A 23,760-nucleotide genomic window follows, 5' to 3' on the forward strand; every position below is an offset into this window, starting at 1 on the left:
AAGACCTGATCCAAACACCATGGGTAAGTCTCTCTTGCTATGAAGAAGTGATCACCTTTAGGCTACTTCCAATAGGTTACAGTTGGCACCTGGCAGTCGTTTTAGATTGATTGATTGATTGGTTGATTGACAACTTTATTAACAGATTGCAGAATGGGTACAATACAGTACAGCTCAATACACACAATTGTTAAGGGGATGCAGACCAGAGAAATACGTTCGTCTTATTTACATCAGGGTCCCCCATTTTCAATTCATCAGGACATATATGACATAAAAACCCACTTCTATTCCCTGGCCTTCAATAAACCCTGATTCTCCCACACCCTAACTCACACACTCCCATGTAATTTTATCCTGCCCCCTCCCTCTTGTATCTCTTCTTATGCTCCTCTGTCCCCTGTGTATTTTTGTATAATTTGTGTATTTTATATTAGGACATTGATTTTAAGCTTTGATTGTACAGCACTTTGGTTGGCTCTTGTGCTTTTAAATGTGCTATATAAATAAATTACTTGACTTGACTTGACTTGATACATGACATACAGATAAACAGTAGGCTACTGCTACATCTATACATTTATGACATACCAGATTTGCAAATACAGTACTGTTTGTGATACAAAAAGAGTCCAGAAAAGAGAGTATATACATTTTATGTAAAAACTGTATTGGAGGAGGTTGGGTAGGTAGCCATGGGTGGCTCTGAGTTATAGTGTATTACTAGGAATTGTCCCCGTGGGACTATGCAATCAGAGATGACAAAGGGTGATAGAAGCATATAATAATAATAATAATAATAATAATAATAATAATAATAATAATAATAATAATAATAATAATAATAATAATAATAATAATAATAATAATAATAATAATAATAATAATAATAATAATAATAATAATAATAATAATAATAATAATAATAATAATAATAATAATAATAATAATAATAATAATAATAATAATAATAATAATAATAATAATAATAACATATCTAAGACAGAAGCTACATTGTTACTGTTCTCTAAGCGAATGCACATTTCCCTCGGGATGATTAAAGTATTTATATTCTATCTATTCTATTCATATGTAATTTCCCTCAATGTAGGCCTTTGTATAAAAAAAGAAGACATCTTGTGATCTTGATCTGTGTTGTCTGTTATTAAGCTCTTAGTAAATCTCCTCATAGTTTGTTACTTACAGTAAGCTAGTAAAAGTATAGCCTTACTTATATTGGTTGTGGACGATGTTAACAATAACGCTCAAATGACTGTCTATAAATGTCATATTTCATTTCAACATTATATTTCAATATTTCAACAGATAAACGCAACTCTATACATTTTACATTTTAACTACATTTTAATAATCTGTGAATCATGAATTAGGCTATAGGGTGAGTTTCTGATTACAATGTTAAGTAGCAATTATGTTATCAGTGATTCTGAATTCCACCTTCCAACTCTGACAGTTGGCCAGTTCAGTCAGTGTTTGTGAACCACTTTCTCCTAAAGATCAGAGGGACTATACCTCCAGAACCCTCTGTGATGTAACTATAGGATGTCAAATCTGTGGCTGCTGCACCGACAATGAACCTCTGACTTTGAGGTTTGTGTGAAGCTCTTACACCCAAATGGGCTTTTCATTAGAATATAATTATAATTGTATTCAATTTATATACATTTACATTTAGTCATTTAGCTGACGCTTTTATCCAAAGCGACTTACAAGTTCTGTGCGACAAGACAGCAAGAAGGGTATAACTGTTGTGGTTTGTAACCGACCCCAATCGCACAACACAAGACAGGTATGATGGTTTGCCAAGAAACAGATATTTATTTAGAACAGAGAAAAAGGGCACTGTCCCTTTAAGGGAGAAAACACAAAACACTGGAATAACACAAGAGGGGAAGGTAAAGTGCCTTTAAGAGGCGGGCAGGAAAAGGGAACACTATGGGAAGGTAAGGGAACGCCTAAGGGAAGGTTAAGGGAACGCCTAGGGAACAGAGGAACTAGAGACTAGGAGAACTAGGGAAGGAGGACTAGGGACTAGGAGAACTAGGGATAGAGGACTAGGGACTAGGTGGAACTAGAAGGGGAGAACTTGGGACCAGGAACTAGGTGGAACTAGAAGGGGAGAACTAGGGAACAGAGGGGACTGAGGCCCGCGGAGGCGGGCTGGGGAACAGGGAGGAACTGGGGACAGAGGACCGCGGAGGCGGGCTGGGGACAGGGAGGAACTGGGGACTGGTGGGAAAACATCTGGGCCGCTCTGCAGAACAGAGGAGAGGGTTAATATTCAAAGGGAAAAAACAGAGCAGATGCAGAACAGTCCAAATAACAAAGTAACAAAGTAAATACTATCTTCGTGTGAACAAACACACAGTGGGAGATGAAATGTCCAAAATAATATCCACGAGAGAACAAAACAGAGTGGGAGATGAAATGTCCAAACTAATAACTAAGAGAGAGCTAACGGAGGCAATACGCTGGGAGAGTGACATCACAATCTAAACTCACCCAGGCGTATGCGTAATGGTACAGGAAACGCAGCGGGAAGGGGGCAAGGGGCATTACGCTGAGTGAGTGACATCACAATCAAAACTCACCCAGGCGTATGCGTAAAGGTACCGGGACAGCAGCGGGAACGGGGGCAAGGGCACTACGCTGAGTGAGTGACATCACAATCAAAACTCACCCAGGCGTATGCGTAAAGGTACAGGGACAGCAGCGGGAACGGGGGCAAGGGCACTACGCTGAGTGAGTGACATCACAATCAAAACTCACCCAGGCGTATGCGTAAAGGTACAGGGACAGCAACGGGGCGAGGGCATCGCCACCGGGTGGCTGGCTGTCCGAGCCGAGGAACAGAGCGCTGGAACAGCGGCGGTGGCGAGGATGTCGTCCACCGGGTAGCCGCTGTCGGAGCCGAGGAACAGGGTGCTGGAACAGCGGCGGTGACGAGGATGTCGTCCACCGGGTAGCCGCTGTCGGAGCCGAGGAACAGGGTGCTGGAACAACGGCGGTGGCGAGGATGTCGTCCACCGGGTAGCCGCTGTCGGAGCCGAGGAACAGAGTGCGCGCCACACCTTGGTGTGCGCGTCGGAACAGTGGCGGTGGCGAGGATGTCGTCCACCGGGTAGCCGCTGTCGGAGCCGAGGAACAGAGTGCGCGCCACACCTTGGTGTGCGCGTCGGAACAGTGGCGGTGGCGAGGATGTCGTCCACCGGGTAGCCGCTGTCGGAGCCGAGGAACAGAGTGCGCGCCACACCTTGGTGTGCGCGTCGGAACAGAGAGACGCCTCGGGGTGCGTCTGCGAGGAGGAGTGTGCCAAGCACGAAGGTCTGGAAGATGCGCGTCGGCGCGCTGAGGTCTGGAGAGCGTGCCAAGCTCGAAGGTCTGGAAGATGCGCGTCTGTGCGCTGGTACGGAGGAGCGTGCCAAGCTCGAAGGTCTGGAAGATGCGCGTCAGTGCGCTGGTACGGAGGAGCGTGCCAAGCTCGAAGGTCTGGAAGATGCGCGTCTGTGCGCTGGTACGGAGGAGCGTGCCAAGCTCGAAGGTCTGAAGTGGAACACTGGAATACCTCCCGTAGAGGATTAGAGAGCGCAGTACAGTGTCTCCCTCCAGGCAAACGGCGGCAGGTGGCGAAGGCTTGAGCGCATCTGGCGCGCTGGTCTGGAGTGGAACACTGGAATACCTCCCGTAGAGAATTAGAGAGCGCAGTACAATGTCTCCCTCCAGGCAAACGGCGACAGGTGGCCAAGGCCCTTGAAGATGCGCGTTGCGCGCTGGTGACTGGAGAGCATCCATCTTACAGCATTGGTAGACCAGAGGATCTCCCGAAAGAGTCTAGATGTTAGAGAATATGACTCAGCATGAATACAACACGACCCCACGCCAAAACGAGGGGAAGCGCCCTGGTATTTAAAGCCCACAGGGGGACTAATTAGCCTGCCACCACAGGTGCGAGAGATAATAGAATATCAAACAGGTGTGGCCACTAAGGGTAAGGAACGAGAGGGTGGGGGCTAGAGAGAGTGAGTAGGGAATTCCTAACAGTAGGCTTAAAGAAGACAGAGAAAAGGTAGTGAGCAGCGGGCAAAACCTCACAGTACCCCCCCCTCAACGGGAGCCACCCGGCGACCCAAAATAAATACAGACAGAGTGGCAGGGGGCAAAACAAGAGGTACTGGCCAAGCCAGCAGGGGAAGCCACCACAAGAGTGGGGCTAGCAAAAGAAACAGGGTCGCCGAGGGGTAACTAGGGTAGCAGAGGGGCAACTGGTCTAGAGGAACTGGGTCTAGAGAACTAGTCTAGCGAACTGGGCAAGAGAACTGGTCCAGAGAACTGGTTTAGAGAACTGGTCTAGAGAACTGGTCTAGAGGAACTGGTCTAGAGGAACTGGGTCTAGAGAACTGGTCTAGAGCAACTGGTCTAGAGGAACTGAGGGGCAAGCAGGGTAGCTAAGGGGTAACCATGGAAGCACCGGGAAAGGGCTAGCAGAGGGAAGGTTAGCTGCCAGGGCACTGATAGCTACAGGGCCTATGCTAGCTGTACTGCTACATCAACATAGAGGCTGCGCAAGCTGCCGGAGCCAGGCTAGCAGAGGGAAAGGGTAGCTGCCAGGGCACTGATAGCTACAGGGCCTATGCTAGCTGTACTGCTACATCAACATAGAGGCTGCGCTAGCTGCCGGAGCTAGGCTGGCAGACAGGGCTGGACCAGCATGAGAGCACAAGCTAGCTGGAAGGACAGTCCTAGCTGTGTGAGAAAAACTGACCTTGCTAGCTGAAAGGGCAGTCCTAGCAGTGGGATAAACTACACAAAAACGTGGAGGCCATGCAGAGGGACCGGGTTAGCTGCTTGGGCCTGGCTAGCTACAGGGCCTATGCCAGCTGCAAGGCTGCATAAACATAGAGGCTGTGCTAACAGCCGGGGCCAAGCTAGCAGACCGGGGCCATGCAGAGGGAAACTGGGTTAGCCGCCAGGGCATGGCTAGCTACAGGGCCTATGCCAGCAGCAAGGGCTGCATAAACATAGAGGCTGTGCTAGCAGCCGGGGCTAAGCTAGCAGACAGGGGCTCTGCTGAGGGACTGGGTTAGCTGCCAGGGCATGGCTAGCTACAGGGGGGTCAAACAGGGCAAAACGGGAAGCAAACAGGGGAGCTAACCGGGGAGACTAACAAGCTAAACAGGGGAGTAACAGGCTAACAAGGGAGCTAAACAGGACTAACAGGGAAGCTAAACTGGGCAAACAGGGAAGCTAACAGGGCTAACAGGGGAGCTAGAGGGGAGACTAACAAGCTAACAGGGGAGCTAACAGGGCTAACAGGGGAGCTAGAGGGAACAAGAAAAAAAAAAGGCAAACTCAACATACACCGTCTGTGCTGGCTGGGGTCGTCGATTTGGTGGGGTCGTACTGATGTGGTTTGTAACCGACCCCAATCGCACAACACAAGACAGGTATGATGGTTTGCCAAGAAACAGATATTTATTTAGAACAGAGAAAAGGGGCACTGTCCCTTTAAGGGAGAAAACACAAAACACTGGAATAACACAAGAGGGGAAGGTAAAGTGCCTTTAAGAGGCGGGCAGGAAAAGGGAACACTATGGGAAGGTAAGGGAACGCCTAAGGGAAGGTTAAGGGAACGCCTAGGGAACAGAGGAACTAGAGACTAGGAGAACTAGGGAAGGAGGACTAGGGACTAGGAGAACTAGGGATAGAGGACTAGGGACTAGGTGGAACTAGAAGGGGAGAACTTGGGACCAGGAACTAGGTGGAACTAGAAGGGGAGAACTAGGGAACAGAGGGGACTGAGGCCCGCGGAGGCGGGCTGGGGAACAGGGAGGAACTGGGGACAGAGGACCGCGGAGGCGGGCTGGGGACAGGGAGGAACTGGGGACTGGTGGGAAAACATCTGGGCCGCTCTGCAGAACAAAGGAGAGGGTTAATATTCAAAGGGAAAAAACAGAGCAGATGCAGAACAGTCCAAATAACAAAGTAACAAAGTAAATACTATCTTCGTGTGAACAAACACACAGTGGGAGATGAAATGTCCAAAATAATATCCACGAGAGAACAAAACAGAGTGGGAGATGAAATGTCCAAACTAATAACTAAGAGAGAGCTAACGGAGGCAATACGCTGGGAGAGTGACATCACAATCTAAACTCACCCAGGCGTATGCGTAATGGTACAGGAAACGCAGCGGGAAGGGGGCAAGGGGCATTACGCTGAGTGAGTGACATCACAATCAAAACTCACCCAGGCGTATGCGTAAAGGTACCGGGACAGCAGCGGGAACGGGGGCAAGGGCACTACGCTGAGTGAGTGACATCACAATCAAAACTCACCCAGGCGTATGCGTAAAGGTACAGGGACAGCAGCGGGAACGGGGGCAAGGGCACTACGCTGAGTGAGTGACATCACAATCAAAACTCACCCAGGCGTATGCGTAAAGGTACAGGGACAGCAACGGGGCGAGGGCATCGCCACCGGGTGGCTGGCTGTCCGAGCCGAGGAACAGAGCGCTGGAACAGCGGCGGTGGCGAGGATGTCGTCCACCGGGTAGCCGCTGTCGGAGCCGAGGAACAGGGTGCTGGAACAGCGGCGGTGACGAGGATGTCGTCCACCGGGTAGCCGCTGTCGGAGCCGAGGAACAGGGTGCTGGAACAACGGCGGTGGCGAGGATGTCGTCCACCGGGTAGCCGCTGTCGGAGCCGAGGAACAGAGTGCGCGCCACACCTTGGTGTGCGCGTCGGAACAGTGGCGGTGGCGAGGATGTCGTCCACCGGGTAGCCGCTGTCGGAGCCGAGGAACAGAGTGCGCGCCACACCTTGGTGTGCGCGTCGGAACAGTGGCGGTGGCGAGGATGTCGTCCACCGGGTAGCCGCTGTCGGAGCCGAGGAACAGAGTGCGCGCCACACCTTGGTGTGCGCGTCGGAACAGAGAGACGCCTCGGGGTGCGTCTGCGAGGAGGAGTGTGCCAAGCACGAAGGTCTGGAAGATGCGCGTCGGCGCGCTGAGGTCTGGAGAGCGTGCCAAGCTCGAAGGTCTGGAAGATGCGCGTCTGTGCGCTGGTACGGAGGAGCGTGCCAAGCTCGAAGGTCTGGAAGATGCGCGTCAGTGCGCTGGTACGGAGGAGCGTGCCAAGCTCGAAGGTCTGGAAGATGCGCGTCTGTGCGCTGGTACGGAGGAGCGTGCCAAGCTCGAAGGTCTGAAGTGGAACACTGGAATACCTCCCGTAGAGGATTAGAGAGCGCAGTACAGTGTCTCCCTCCAGGCAAACGGCGGCAGGTGGCGAAGGCTTGAGCGCATCTGGCGCGCTGGTCTGGAGTGGAACACTGGAATACCTCCCGTAGAGAATTAGAGAGCGCAGTACAATGTCTCCCTCCAGGCAAACGGCGACAGGTGGCCAAGGCCCTTGAAGATGCGCGTTGCGCGCTGGTGACTGGAGAGCATCCATCTTACAGCATTGGTAGACCAGAGGATCTCCCGAAAGAGTCTAGATGTTAGAGAATATGACTCAGCATGAATACAACACGACCCCACGCCAAAACGAGGGGAAGCGCCCTGGTATTTAAAGCCCACAGGGGGACTAATTAGCCTGCCACCACAGGTGCGAGAGATAATAGAATATCAAACAGGTGTGGCCACTAAGGGTAAGGAACGAGAGGGTGGGGGCTAGAGAGAGTGAGTAGGGAATTCCTAACAGTAGGCTTAAAGAAGACAGAGAAAAGGTAGTGAGCAGCGGGCAAAACCTCACAATAACTCTATCAGCTGAGTAACAATGTTCATCAAAGTGTTGCGTGTTACAGTGTAGGTTAGTTTATTAGGACAAGTGCATGACAGTAAGGTTAGTCAGGGTTCGATTTTTTTTTTTTTTTTTTTTTTTTATCAGCGCCTTTCAAAGAACTCAAGGCGCTTAACATGAGAGGGGGACAAACTAGGGGGAAGGAAATCAAAGGGACATAAATCTCTATCATATAAAGAGGGAGACAAACTAGGGGGAAGGAAATCAAAGGGACATAAATCTCTATCATATAAAGAGGGAGACAAACTAGGGGGAAGGAAATCAAAGGGACATATACCTCTATCATATAAAGAGGGAGACATTATAGGAGGTCAAATCTGTGGCTGCTGCACCGACAATGAACCTCTGACTTTGAGGTTTGTGTGAAGCTCTTACACCCAAATGGGCTTTTCATTCGAATATAATAATAATATTGTATTCAATTTATATAGCGCCTTTCAAAGAACTCAAGGTGCTTAACATGAGAGGGAGACAAACTAGGGGGAAGGAAATCAAAGGGACATATACCTCTATCATATAAAGAGGGAGACAAACTAGGGGGAAGGAAATCAAAGGGACATATACTTCTATTATATAAAGAGGGAGACAAACTAGGGGGAAGGAAATCAAAGGGACATATACCTCTATCATATAAAGAGGGAGACAAACTAGGGGGAAGGAAATCAAAGGGACATATCTCTATCATATAAAGAGGGAGACAAATAAGGGGGAAGGAAATCAAAGGGACATATACCTCTATCATATAAAGAGGGAGACAAACGGGGAAGGAAATCAGAGGGACATATACCTCTATCATATAAAGAGGGAGACAAACTAGGGGGAAGGAAATCAAAGGGACATATACTTCTATCATATAAAGAGGGAGACAAACTAGGGGGAAGGAAATCAAAGGGACATATATCTCTATCGTATAAAGAGGGAGACAAACTATAAGGGGAAGGAAATCAGAAAGACAGTTGGGTAAAGGAGGGAAGTCGGACAGAGTCGCTAATACATTTATAAACCTTGTGGTTGTACGCTCGTGTAGCGAGGTTGAAACCTTGCAATGGACCTTCTTTAGTGTGTAAACTCACTCCTCAGTTAAATACTCTCCACTTCACCACCTGAATTGGATCCTTTTCAGGCGGTGGAATAGATAAGACTGTGGTGTTTAACAGATGTGGTCACGTGGTGCCGTTGAGCGTGTAGGGTTGGTGGTTGGAGGCTGAGGGAGGACATGTGGTGACGTCCTCCTGTCTGTCCAAAGTGTCTGTTAGTAGCTAGTGACCACCGTTACACTCTGGACTGGAGGATTCTCTCTCTGATTTCTAGTTTTAGGAGAGAGTCCGCGAGAGAGTCCGAGATTTGCACTACAACTCATACCGCATTGCATCTTACCCTAAATTGTACCTCATCCAGTTCTGCATTGTACTGTATATTGTATTGTAACTCAGTTAAAAAAAAAATCTACTCTGTATTGTATAGTGTATATATGTATATTGAACACTTTTGTTTACACTTGTTTACGTACCTTTTGACTTTCTATTTTATACTTTATCTATTTTTTTATCTAGCACACTCTCAGGAGCAAAACAGAAAAAAAGCATTTCATATAAAAGTATTCTGTATCTTTGTATGACAACTAATAAAGAAACTTGAAACTTGAACTGCAAACCCTGTGGTGGTAATGGTAAATGGTGCATTTATATAGCAGCGTTTATCCAAAGCGCTTTACAATTTGTTGCTCACATTCACCCATTCACTCACACATGATTCACACACCATGCAAGGGTGACGACCTGCTCAGGGGCGTAGCTGGGGGGGGGGGGGGGGGGGGGGGGGGTAGCTTAGGATGATTCCAAGGGCCCAGCACTGAGGGGGGCCCCAAAAAAAAAAAAAAAATTTTTACTAGACATCACTCAGGTGTATTATTGATGCTCTCATTGATACTATGCTTGTTTCTGAAGTGTGTGTGTGTGTGTGTGTGTGTGTGTGTGTGTGTGTGTGTGTGTGTGTGTGTGTGTGTGTGTGTGTGTGTGTGTGTGTGTGTGTGTGTGTGTGTGTGTGTGTGTGTAGGTGTGTGTGTGTGTGTGTGTAGGTGTGTGTGTGTGTGTGTGTGTGTGTGTGTGTGTGTGTGTGTGTGTGTGTGTGTGTGTGTGTGTGTGTGTGTGAGATATATAGAGAGAGAGGGGGGGCTTTGGTAGACTATTGCATTGGTCCATTCATTGAAGATGAACGCAATGCGACATCCTTTACTAGGCTCACCCACCAACAGTGCAATCAATGCTGAACTGCTGATCCGAATGTATAGGTAAAAACCATATTATGCGTTTTCATCAATAAAAAAATGTCCAAAAAAAAATTCCGCTTGCGCGCTCGCATTCACTGGGGGCCTACAAATACATTCTTTCATGGGCCCAGAATCTGGAGCTACACCCCTGGACCTGCTCATCGGGAGCAGTTAGGGATCAAGTGTCTTGCTCAAGGACACTTTGACACGCTGCCCCGAGAGGAGCAGGAATCGAAGCGGGAACCTCCGGATTACCAGACGACAGCCTCTACCTTCCACTGTCACACCACCACTTAAATACCACTGTCGCCGGTATTTAAGTTAGGAGTAGTTTACATCAAGGGGCTACTGTACCATTGCAAGGTTTCAACCTCGCTACACGAGTGTACAACCATGAGGTTTATACATTTACTAACCTCACCCCTGGCACAAGAAGAAAAGTATGTGAATTCTTAAGATGGGTGGCATTCCTCTTTTAACAATATAGGTCCCTGCCCATTTAGCCTTGGAACATTGAGATATTTTTTTCCGTGAACAGTATGGAGGAGGACAACATACCTGTCAGCTTAAAATGTTTTCACAGATCAGCAAACCAGTCCACCACCACCACAAAGGTTTATGACGACAGACATTAGCAGATGCCACTCATAGAGCATGGTTTTTATCAGGCTTACGACCTTATCGTTTTCATTTAAAAGCGGCATATCCCCTCAGTTTGCCACTCAGACAGGAGTCGAGTTGTCCTTGGAGGCGGATCAACAACTCTCTGCAGATGAAATAGGATATTGCTGCCGAATCGCAGGCTTGTTAGACGTGTTTTCCGAGTCCTCGAGAGGTACCACGTGAAGGCATGGTTGTCTGTGAGGCATGAGCTCGACATAATGGAGAAATGTGAAGGCATTGTTGTCTGTGGGGAACGGACTGACGTCACAGAGGAGGGAAGGTGACCACTTTTGATTAATGGAACATCATTTGATAATGGGATTTCTGAATTCTATTGTTTGCTTTGGTAACACCGGGCAACTCCTACCTCTTATCAGAGCCACGTTCATGCACACAGGTGGCATGCACAAAGTCCGTCTTGAATGATGACTTGTTGTTGGCAGCCTGCCAGGAAGGACAGCTGGATGGACGCAGGGCTGAACCAATCAAACTCCATACAAACACACTTCACAGCTATGCAATCAGACAGGGAGACACTAAATCGAGGCGGGTGCAGCATAAAGTTGTCCCCAAGACAGATCAATCTCTTGTGATTCTGACCGGCCTCCTGATAACACAGGTGTGACAGTTGACCTATCACGGACATTGTCTGAGGGAAGTAACAGTTGTGATTGGAGGGTCAAGAAAAGAGGTCAATAGACAGCTTGAGGTCAATAGACAGGAAACTGTACATTGGAGGTGGTTGGGTGGGTGGTGGGGGATGGGGGGATGGGGGGGGGTAGGCGGGGTGTGGTAACTGTACATTGGATTATCCACGAAACCTTACTTGGTCCCAAGAAGAGGGTCTCGTGTATTACTGGGTTAGGACATTTACTGTACATTGGAGGGGGTTGGGTTAGGACATTTACAGGGGCAAGTTTCGAATTGCAGTCTCCCGTAGGTGCTCTTTGAGAGTGGTTTTGAAAGTGGGTAGTGCTTCACATTCCTTTACAGCTGTGGGTAGGGCGTTCCACATTGATGTGGCATAATTGCGAAACGTGTTTTGTCCCTTGTTTGAGCCGAATCTGGGTTTCACATGATTTGTGGAGCTCCCTTTGGTGTTGTGGTCGTGGTATTCACTGACCTTTGGGAAGTAATTTGACATGTACATGGGTACCTTAGTTGTGTAGTGTATCTTGTAGACCAGGCCCATTGCAAGTTGCTGTACTTTGTCGTCTACTCTAAGCCATCCTAGGTTGTCAAAGTGGGCCGGGGTGAGGTGGGTTCTAGGAGTAAGGTCAAGCAGTAGTCTGACCAGTTTGTTTGTCACCTAACAAAGTACACTTGATTAAATGTAATTCAATAATAGACAATAATCAATAATGGATCAATTACATCAATGATGGATTGATAATGGAAGGCTGGCATGTAGACCTGAAATGTGAAATATGTGACTGGGCTGTGCTGTTTGGCACCCAGGCTGCTCCGTCCCTGTTGGGGTCTGTTCCCCTCCTCCCTGCCTGTGGCCTCCCTCTGTTTGGCCCGTGAGCATGTTGGCAATATGATGTGAAGTGCAGGGGTGTAAAGTGCTTGAGTAATTGTACTTTGTTGCAATACTTAAGTACTGTTTTTGGGGATTTGTACTTTACTCAAGTATTATTAGGTTTGTATACTTGTATTATTACTCAATTACATTTCAGAGAAAAAATACATACTTATTACTCCTTACATTTAAAATGCAGACCTACAAAGTACAAAGTACAAATCTCGCAGGTCCAACCATTTTAATTAGTATATTTGTTTCTCTGGCAGAACTAACGTTAAAGTTATTAATCCTGCATTCCTGCGGCCGCTCTTTATTTAAAAACAGCCAATCAAATCCCCATCAATGGAAAATGAACCCGCCCATACCCATGCTGATTGGTCCTTGTGCAAGACTAGAAAGCAGGGATCTTTGATTAAACACCTGCTATCAGAAGAATAGATATAGTCAGAAAAAAAGTTTTTACTTGAACTTTTTAGTACTTAAGTACATTTAAAAGTAGAAACTTTTTGACTTTTACTCAAGTGTGTTTTTAGCCAGATACTCTGACTTTTTCTTGAGTAAGATTTTGAGACGGTACCCATACTTTCACTTAAGTATAATTTCTGGGTACGTTTTACACCCCTGGTGAAGTGTGGCCCCTTTTGGATGGGCTTGTGGTGTGAGTATATGTTATGTATGTATGTACAAACCGCTGTGTTAGTAGTTTATGTCCTTTCGTCCATGCGCGCACTTTCCCAGGGTTAAGGCACTGAGATCCCACCCCTGTTGCTACGTGAACCTGGATACAGATTCACAGGGCAGTGAGATCCCAATGTAACCGAGTGGATTTGAACCTGGGACTATAGAATCACACAGGCGGCAGCACTAACCAGCTGAGCTAAAGGGTCAGACCTGTTAGCAGGCGCTGGTTGACTGCGACCGACTCGTCAGTAGTTTACACTACTCTGTCTGTCTGTCTGTCTGTCTGTCTGTCTGTCTGTCTGTCTGTCTGTCTGTCTGTCTATCTGTCTGTCTGTCTGTCTGTCTGTCTGTCTGTCTGTCTGTCTGTCTGTCTGTCTGTCTGTCTGTCTGTCTGTGTGACTGACTGACTGACTGACTGACTGACTGACTGACTGACTGACTGACTGACTGACTGACTGTATCTATCTATGTATGTATCTATCTTTATCTATATCCATCTATGTCTGACGCGGTGCTGATTGTGTCATCTTGTCTTGTTTCACAGCTCAGAAGACGGTCCTGATTGTGTATGCTCACCAGAGCCCCGGCTCCTTCAACGCGGCAGCGCGCGACGTGGCTGTGGAAGCTCTGAGAGACCAAGGCTACAAGGTCTTAGTGTCTGACCTCTATGCCATGAACTTTAGAGCCAACTCTACACGAGATGATGTCCTGGGTAACCTCTCTCTCTCTCTCTCAAGCTCTTTCTTACTCATGCTCTCTCTCTCTTTTTCTCTCTCTTTCACTCTCACCCCCCCCCCCCCCCCCCCCCCACACACACTCACACATATATGACGTATAGCATGCCAGTTAGGGTACCATATGTATACTGCACCTGTGTATACTGTATACTTTACTTACCCATAGTATTCAGATTCAGAAGTGTTATTGACCATATGTATTGTAATGTATAATATAACTGATAAGGCATACAGACCCTCATCTGCACCTTTGATTACACTGCCTACTTGCTCATATGCTTATATGAGTTAATTATTTTGTTTACACTGCCTTTACATTTTTTTTTACATTCCTACTGTACTATAATTATATTGCCTATATTTATGTCTGTATATTACCATGCCCATACCTGTACCTTCCCTCCCCCCTCCCCCATGCTGCTATGATGCCTGCATTTCTGGATGGATCAATAAAGGAATATGTTATCTTATCTTACACACACAAATGAAGGATTAATATTAAAATCCATACATATGCCTCCTCTGTACATTGGTACATTGTCATAGCCCTTAAAATAGCAACATAGTGCAACCCTTTCACTACCACACTACAGAAGGTTAACCTTTGTGGTTGTGAAAGGGTTAACCCTTTGTCGTGTGACAGTGAAAGGGTTAACCTTCTGTATTGTCGCAGTGAAATGGTTAACCATTTTGGTAGTGTGGTAGTGAAAGGGTTAACACACACACACACACACACACAAATGCATACAACATGAACACTGATTCTTCTGCTGTTATACCCAGGTGACTTGAAGAACCCAGAGCTCTTCCAGTATGGAGATGAGACCATGCATGCCTGGATGGAGGGTCGACTCAGTGAGGACATTGTATCTGAACAGCGCAAAGTGGAGGAGGCCGAGCTGATTATCTTCCAGGTCAGCGGTCATTCACGTCTCTTGTCGATGTTCTTCCTTATTATCGTGAGATGCTCACCATGGCTTTTATTGTGAAGGGAATGAGCAGTAAGGGGTGTGTATGAGAAGGTGTCTGGTGGGGTGCAGTTGAGTTGTGGGTGGTCGCTTATTCACAGCTTACCGACTTTGTTTTCTAAGCACACCTGTGTTGATCTACAATATATTGCATGGATCTGGATATATGCCTCTGCATATATTTCCTGTGATCATAATACCCACAGCCTCTTTTTTTCTTTTTCTTTTTACCTTTATTTAACCAGGCAAATCAATTAAGAACAAATTCTTATTTACAATGACGGCCTGGCAAGAGACAACGCCTCTTGAAAGGAGGGGGGGGGGGGTTTGAAAAAAAAATCAGGATTAAGCATTTCCGACATACATGTTATTACAATATATATACATACAGCAAGCAATATAGCAGTGAGAGGGGCACCATGACAGACAGGGATGTTGGGGATGTTACTGGGTTAAGAAACAGTAGCAGGAATCAGTGAGAATGTTCATCAGAGAGTGCTTGAATGCTGACTTAGGCATAAAGGTGACCAGTTTGAGTGTTTTCTGTAGGTTGTTCCAGTCCCTGGCAGCAGCAGCCCTGAATGACGTTTGAACAAGTACAGTGTATGTTTTCGAAATATTTAGGAGAATGTGTTCAGCAGAACGAGTGTTATAAGTGGCAGATGTAATTTGGAACAGGTAACATAGGTAAGGGGGGGGACAACCCAAGGAGGGTTTTGTAAATGAGCATGAACCAGTGCATATTGCAACGGGTGTGCAGGGATGGCCAGTTGACGGAGGAGTAAAGGGTGCAGTGGTGAGTGTTGAAAGGGGCATTGGTGGCAAACCGGATAGCAGAGTGGTAGAGGACATCAAGTTTGTGGAGTGAGGGGCGGCTACGTGGCGTAGTGGGCAAGGCGCTCGCTACAAATGCGGAGACGCTGGGCTCGCCTGTTCGAGCCCAGCGCTCCATATTGCTTTCAGTTTAGCTGGTCGTTCATACTAATACACATTGGCCGTATTAGGGGGTGGGAAACTGATGGGTGGGGATCGGGCGTTGTGGACAGCGACTCCTACAGGTCGGTTGGTGCGCCTGGCCGCCTGCGCAGTAGAATCAGGAAGTGTCGGGGGCAGCGTGAGCCTCCCACGCATTACTCCTCGCCACTGAGAGATTGAGCTGCGCAGGTGAAAAGATGCGACTGCTGTTACCTCAAGTACCGGAGGGGACTTGTGCTATGTATGACTTAGTCCACATTGCAGCCGGCTTGTGGGAGGCAAGAAACAGCGTTCGTGACAGGGGAGGGTTGAATTGGAAGATACGAAATTGGGATGGGAGAAAATATAGAAAATGGGAGAAAAAGTGGATCAAAAAAAATAAAAATTGTGGAGTGAGGTCTTACATGCAGATCTGTAGACTATGTCACCATAATCAAGCATGGGGAGTATTGTCATTTGAATCAGAGTGAGTTTAGCAGAGGAAGTGAAGGTGGAGCGCATTCTTTACAAGAAGCCAAGTTTGGATTTGACCTTAGACTGTAATCTGGTGATGTGGTGAGAGAAAGACAGAGTGCTGTCTAGCCAGATCCCCAAGTATTTATACTCAGTGACCTGGTCCAGAACAGCGCCCTCAAGGGTGGTGATGTCGCGGCCAGTGGGGGTTGCAGGCTGCAGCAGAGCCCCTCCTCCCAACCCACATGACCTTGGTCTTGTTGGTGTTAAGCAGGAGGTTGAGGGAGGAAAAGGCCTGCTGGACCTTACGGAAGCTATCCTGGAGTGAGGAGGACTAAATCTGGGGAGGGACCGACGGAATAGAGAATGGTGACATCAGCGTAAAGGTGAATAGAGGAGTTTATAACCAAGGATGCAATATAATTTATATAAATGGAGAAGAGTGTGGGGGCTAGGATCGATCCCTGGGGTACACCCTTAGTGACTGGGAAGGGTTGTGAGAGGAAGTGTTCCGATTTCACCCGTTGCACCGTTGAGGTAGTGTGTGAACCAAGCCAATGAATGATCAGAGACCCCAATGGTGCTCAGCCTGTCAGTGAGGATGGAATGATTTACTGTATCAAAGGTCTTAGCTAGGTCAATAAAGATTGCTGCACAGTGATGTTTTGAGTCTAATGCAGATGTTAGGGCATTTAGAACTTTGAGCGTAGCAGTGACACAGCCGTAACCAGGACGAAACCCAGATTGAACATCAGAGAGGATATTGTAAGTGTCCAAATATGCAGTGAGTTGTTTGTTTACAAGTCTCTCCAGTACTTTTGGGAAACATAGAGGTATGGAGATGGGTCTGTAGCAGTTACTGGAGGGCATTACAATACTGGAGGGAATTGTGTGGTAATTACAGTAGGAGACACGCATAAAATAGATATTCTATTCTATCTAAAATTATATTCTTGTGTTTTTGTCACCCTCCGAAGTATCCGTTCCAACAACCTTCAGTAATCGACGAGTTTAGCCATATTTAATTTAATTTCAAACCTTTATTTAAACTCGAAAGGCAACTGAGGTGTCCCTCATTTACAGTCACGTTGAGTGTACATAAGCAAAGAAAGAAAGGCATATAAAATCACACGGCATATAAAATCATAACAATAAGACAACAAGGCGAGACAAAAGTCAGGATAACAAACAATTACAACAATTGACAATGGTTGGCGATCAAGGTTTTAAACTCCGCAACAGAGGGGAGAATCTCGAGCTTTAAGGACTGTTGGAGTTCATTCCATGAGTTAGAGGGGCATCATAGCAACATGCAGATTTACCCTGTTCCTGTTTATCTGGTATGGGTGGGCTTGGTATGCCCAATGTGCTTATTTTTTTTTTATATATATAACTGGGCATGTCATATGCGTTCAATTTGGGGGGTGGCAACATGCATACCTTGACTCCTGTGTGGACTAACGGGCACGTTCTCCCTTCTCCTTGTGGAGTCTGCTGACTAGATATAAGCAGAACACCTCCAGTGAGGTATGAACAATCCCATAGTCTAGTATAACTCTATTAAAGTCTGGCAAGATATCACAACGTTTTCAGGGAGAGGGATTTTCACCTCCATGGTGTCGCCTATTTGTGAGGATCAGGGACTTTAGCCCCTGGGATTAGACCTGCAGCGTTTGATTTGTGGAACGCCAGAGGTATTAAAGTACTAGGAGACCCTGTTTCGTGATGGCACCCTTATATCTTTTCAGCAGATCCAACAGCAATTTGATTTGCCAAAGGAATACTTCTTTGGGTATCTACAACTTATTGGGTATCTCTACACAGTGGCACAGGAGGTTCCCGGTTCGATTCCTGCTCCTCCCGGGCAGCGTGTCGAAGTGTCCTTGAACAAGACACTTAAGGGGGAACTATCTTATAAATGGCCTTTTTGAGTGTTTAGCATTGTTTCCTAGCTATGTGAACTTATATTAATATGATCTATGTCTCAAAATTCTCATATTGGCGCATTCTTCCAATTCTCCTCTCACAATATTCACCCTCACTGAACTGAGTCATTTGAAAATGTGCCTATATGTGATGTCAGAGAGACACCGCTGCATGTTAATGTTCAGGCGACGCCGCCGCTGCGCAGTGGTTTAGGAGCCCAGGCTCAAAACGGCTCGAGATCTTGAGGTAGAAAAATGCTGTTTTTGAGGACTTGATTAGAAATACAAAACAATGAATAAAAAAAATATATATATTACTGAGGTGTTCCATAGACTCACAGGAATTGTGTAAAAGTGCCCAAATAGTGAAAGAAATAGTAAAATAGTTCCCCTTTAAGGGTGGCACCTTGCATAGTGGCTTCCACTGATGGTGTGTGCATGTGTGTGAGTGAATGGGTGACTGTGAGGAACACAATTGTAAAGAGCATTATAAAAGTACCATTTAAACTTTATTGATGTACAAACGCTCCCACCGCTGGAGTATAGCACCGTAGAAACATTTCTTATGGATTGAAAGAGTACTTCCCATTTCATTTTCTCCTTTTATTTGCTTTTGGATTCTTTTAGCTCAGACAATTATGTACAATGTTATACATAAGTGGGAGAGGGACTTTGATAATGAATACATAGAGGATGACGGGCAAGAAGAAGCCTTTGACAGACTTCTCTCTCTCTCTGCAGTTTCCTTTGTACTGGTTCAGTGTCCCCGCCATTATGAAAGGCTGGATGGACAGGGTCCTGACACAAGGCTTTGCCTTCTCCTTGGAGAAGATGTACAACAATGGCATATTCAAGGTTTGTCGTTTGTGTATCTTTTGAAAACAGAACCGTTAAATCTTACCTAACCGTCTTACTGTCCACTACTATCATGCACTCTTCCTAATATACTAACATGTCTTTACTACTATGCACTCAACATTGTGGCACTCAAGTTTCAACACTTTGATGAACATTGTTACTCAGCTGAAAGAGTTGTACCCTTCCTGTATTCTAGCAACCCTGGCGTCTTGTTCTTATTGTGTTGTTTTTGCTTCTTTGAAGGATAAGAAAGCGATGCTGTCCTTCAGCACTGGAGCAACGGAGACAATGTTTTACCCCCATGGCGTCAACGGTGATATCAATGTCACACTGTGGCCGTTGCAGGTGAGTGATGAGCAGGAGGCGTGTGACACAGAAAGTCCACCTCTGTAAGAAAAGGAATACAGAATGTAATGGAAAATAATGGAAATACCATGATATTACCATTGGTATCATGGTTTAAATGGGAGTATACCATGATATTTCCATTGGTATCGTGGTTTTAAATTGGATTATGCCATGGTATTACCATTGATATCATGGTTTAAATTGGATTAGACCATGATATTACTGTTGATATCGTGGTTTAAATTGGATTGGACCATGGTATTGTTTAAGTACAAAAGTGGTGCCATGGTGATACATGACCTTTAGAGATTAGAGTAAATGTATTGTCAATTTATAGTACAACGAAATGAAGTAACCAGAGTACAAAGTAGTTGTAAAGTGTATTGTAATAGTATAATATGCGTATATATAAAGTATATATGAGAAAGCTACAAAGTGCTGTGGCAGTACCATGGTGCATATACAATGAAACTGAAATGACCATCAACCTACCACGATACCTTTTTTGTAAGGGTGTCTACAGTATTGTAAGGGTCACTACAGTATTGTAAGGGTGTCTACAGTATTGTAAGGGTGTCTACAGTATTGTAAGGGTGTCTACAGTATTGTAAGGGTGTCTACAGTATTGTAAAGGTGACTACAGTATTGTAAGGGTGTCTACAGTATTGTAAGGGTGTCTACAGTATTGTAAGGGTGTCTACAGTATTGTAAAGGTCACTACAGTATTGTAAGGGTGTCTACAGTATTGTAAGGGTGTCTACAGTATTGTAAGGGTGTCTACAGTATTGTAAGGGTCACTACAGTATTGTAAGGGTGTCTACAGTATTGTAAGGGTGTCTACAGTATTGTAAGGGTGTCTACAGTATTGTAAGGGTCACTACAGTATTGTAAGGGTGTCTACAGTATTGTAAGGGTGTCTACAGTATTGTAAGGGTGTCTACAGTATTGTAAGTAAGGGTGTCTACAGTATTGTAAGGGTGTCTACAGTATTGTAAGGGTGTCTACAGTATTGTAAGTAAGGGTGACTACAGTATTGTAAGGGTGTCTACAGTATTGTAAGGGTGTCTACAGTATTGTAAGTAAGGGTGACTACAGTATTGTAAGGGTGTCTACAGTATTGTAAGGGTGTCTACAGTATTGTAAGTAAGGGTGACTACAGTATTGTAAGGGTGTCTACAGTATTATAAGGGTGTCTACAGTATTGTAAGGGTGTCTACAGTATTGTAAGGGTGTCTACAGTATTGTAAGGGTGACTACAGTATTGTAAGGGTGTCTACAGTATTGTAAGGGTGTCTACAGTATTGTAAAGGTCACTACAGTATTGTAAGGGTGTCTACAGTATTGTAAGGGTGTCTACAGTATTGTAAGGATGTCTACAGTATTGTAAGGGTGTCTACAGTATTGTAAGGATGTCTACAGTATTGTAAGGGTGTCTACAGTATTGTAAGGGTGTCTACAGTATTGTAAGGGTGTCTGGTGTCTACAGTATTGTAAGGGTGTCTACAGTATTGTAAGGGTGTCTACAGTATTGTAAGGGTGTCTACAGTATTGTAAGGGTCACTACAGTATTGTAAGGGTGTCTACAGTATTGTAAGGGTGTCTACAGTATTGTAAGGGTGTCTACAGTATTGTAAGGGTGTCTACAGTATTGTAAGGGTCACTACAGTATTGTAAGGGTGTCTACAGTATTGTAAGGGTGTCTACAGTATTGTAAGGGTCACTACAGTATTGTAAGGGTGTCTACAGTATTGTAAGGGTGTCTACAGTATTGTAAGGGTCACTACAGTATTGTAAGGGTGTCTACAGTATTGTAAGGGTGTCTACAGTATTGTAAGGGTGTCTACAGTATTGTAAGGGTCACTACAGTATTGTAAGGGTGTCTACAGTATTGTAAGGGTGTCTACAGTATTGTAAGGGTGTCTACAGTATTGTAAGGGTGTCTACAGTATTGTAAGGGTCACTACAGTATTGTAAGGGTGTCTACAGTATTGTAAGGGTGTCTACAGTGGGTGTCTACAGTATTGTAAGGGTGTCTACAGTATTGTAAGGGTGACTACAGTATTGTAAGGGTGTCTACAGTATTGTAAGGGTGTCTACAGTATTGTAAGGGTGTCTACAGTATTGTAAGGGTCACTACAGTATTGTAAGGGTGACTGCAGTATTGTAAGGGTGTCTACAGTATTGTAAGGGTGTCTACAGTATTGTAAGGGTCACTACAGTATTGTAAGGGTGTCTACAGTATTGTAAGGGTGTCTACAGTATTGTAAGGGTGTCTACAGTATTGTAAGGGTCACTACAGTATTGTAAGGGTGTCTACAGTATTGTAAGGGTGTCTACAGTATTGTAAGGGTGTCTACAGTATTGTAAGGGTCACTACAGTATTGTAAGGGTGTCTACAGTATTGTAAGGGTGTCTACAGTATTGTAAGGGTGACTACAGTATTGTAAGGGTGTCTACAGTATTGTAAGGGTGACTACAGTATTGTAAGGGTGACTGCAGTATTGTAAGCGTGTCTACAGTATTGTAAGGGTGTCTACAGTATTGTAAGGGTGTCTACAGTATTGTAAGGGTGTTTACAGTATTGTAAGGGTGTCTACAGTATTGTAAGGGTGTCTACAGTATTGTAAGGGTGTCTACAGTATTGTAAGGGTGTCTACAGTATTGTAAGGGTCACTACAGTATTGTAAGGGTGTCTACAGTATTGTAAGGGTGTCTACAGTATTGTAAGGGTGTCTACAGTATTGTAAGGGTGTCTACAGTATTGTAAGGGTGACTACAGTATTGTAAGGGTGTCTACAGTATTGTAAGGGTGGTGTCTACAGTATTGTAAGGGTGTCTACAGTATTGTAAGGGTCACTACAGTATTGTAAGGGTGTCTACAGTATTGTAAGGGTGTCTACAGTATTGTAAGGGTGTCTACAGTATTGTAAGGGTCACTACAGTATTGTAAGGGTGTCTACAGTATTGTAAGGATGTCTACAGTATTGTAAGGGTGTCTACAGTATTGTAATGGTGACTGCAGTTTTGTAAGGGTGTCTACAGTATTGTAAGGGTGTCTACAGTATTGTAATGGTGACTGCAGTATTGTAAGGGTGTCTACAGTATTGTAAGGGTGTCTACAGTATTGTAAGGGTGTCTACAGTATTGTAAAGGTCACTACAGTATTGTAAGGGTGTCTACAGTATTGTAAGGGTGTCTACAGTATTGTAAGGGTGTCTACAGTATTGTAAGGGTGTCTACAGTATTGTAAGGGTGTCTACAGTATTGTAAAGGTCACTACAGTATTGTAAAGGTCACTACAGTATTGTAAGGGTGTCTACAGTATTGTAAGGGTGTCTACAGTATTGTAAGGATGTCTACAGTATTGTAAGGGTGTCTACAGTATTGTAAGGGTGTCTACAGTATTGTAAAGGTCACTACAGTATTGTAAGGGTGACTGCAGTATTTGCTTCTCGTATTTTGCAGAATGGCATCCTTCACTTCTGTGGATTCCAAGTCCTCGCTCCTCAGATATTCTGGTGCCCGGCTCACAGCCCCCCTACGGTGCGGACCGCCATGTTAGAATTGTGGCGGGCCAGACTGACGGGGCTGTTGGCGGAGAAGCCTCTGACCTTTGCCCCCTGTGAGCTCTTTGACCTCAGCTTTGAAGGAGGGTTCCTGCTCCGACGGGAGGTGAGAGAGGAGTATAGCTCGCACGCCCATGGCATCACCACCGGTCACCATCTGGGGAAGCGCCTCCCCCCTGACAACCAGACCAAAACTCTGCACACAGAGGACAGCCAATCAAATGGCAGGGGGCATCAGGGGCCTACCATGTATAAATAAATACGTATTTAATGTCGTGCATACACTGTTAGAATGTATTTTCTATGTTTTTCTATGTTTACACAAGCTGAAATAAAACAAGATATGTGACTTTTTGTTGTGAACATTGTTTTAATGTTTAGATGACGATTGAAACTAGATTACCATCAATGCCACTCAACAGTTATAATTCAACAGTTTCTCAGCATATATTGTGCTGGGAAACCAGCCACACAAACACCAGCTTCTTTCTGGATCACGTACTTCTGCCTCAGATAACATATTTTAGATATCTATGGGACATTGGAGCATAATTCCGATTTTCCAACTGGGAGCTTCTGAAATCCAACTTTCAATGGAACGCAACGTTGGTGTTCATGATTTTTGGAGTAGTGATGGGCAGATCGATTCCAAAAGTATTGATACTTCTTGTTTTGAGAATCGAGCATCAATAGGATCATACCAAAGCCTCTCTCTTCTCCGTTGGTTTTATTTTAGCAATGACAATAGTGGATCTTTCTCCAGCATTGCCATGCAGGCAAGGTTTGCCCTGAAAGGTGATTTGTAGGCAGAAAGACACAGACAGGCAGCCATGGCTCATGAATGAACTCAATTCAAATTTTAATGAGCACATCATGAGAATAGCCCAATAAAGATGTAGCAGTACTGTCTATCTGTATGTCGTGTATGTCATATATGTCATGATGAATTGAAAATGGGGGACCCTGATGTAAACAA

General features: G+C 45.4%; 1 protein-coding gene across 1 annotated transcript; it reads left to right on the plus strand.

The window, feature by feature from the left end:
* Positions 1 to 6: 6 nt before the first annotated feature.
* nqo1 (NAD(P)H dehydrogenase, quinone 1) lies at positions 7 to 23,134 on the plus strand. The gene is made up of 6 exons (XM_084337741.1): positions 7 to 23; positions 13,499 to 13,666; positions 14,475 to 14,605; positions 18,754 to 18,867; positions 19,114 to 19,215; positions 22,684 to 23,134. Exons 1-6 carry the CDS (start codon positions 20 to 22, stop codon positions 23,041 to 23,043), a joined length of 879 nt encoding a protein of 292 aa, XP_084193867.1. The 5' UTR covers positions 7 to 19; the 3' UTR covers positions 23,044 to 23,134.
* The last annotated feature ends 626 nt before the right edge of the window (positions 23,135 to 23,760 follow it).

This window comes from Notolepis coatsorum (genome assembly GCF_963971535.1).
Source record: "Notolepis coatsorum genome assembly, chromosome: 20".
Lineage (NCBI taxonomy): Eukaryota > Metazoa > Chordata > Actinopteri > Aulopiformes > Paralepididae > Notolepis > Notolepis coatsorum.

Excerpts from the sequence above, each read along its gene's own strand:
- nqo1 (XM_084337741.1), top strand. Across the intron at positions 18,868-19,113 it reads ACAACAATGGCATATTCAAG|GATAAGAAAGCGATGCTGTC; the intron begins GTTTGTCGTTTG and ends GCTTCTTTGAAG. Across the intron at positions 19,216-22,683 it reads TCACACTGTGGCCGTTGCAG|AATGGCATCCTTCACTTCTG; the intron begins GTGAGTGATGAG and ends CGTATTTTGCAG.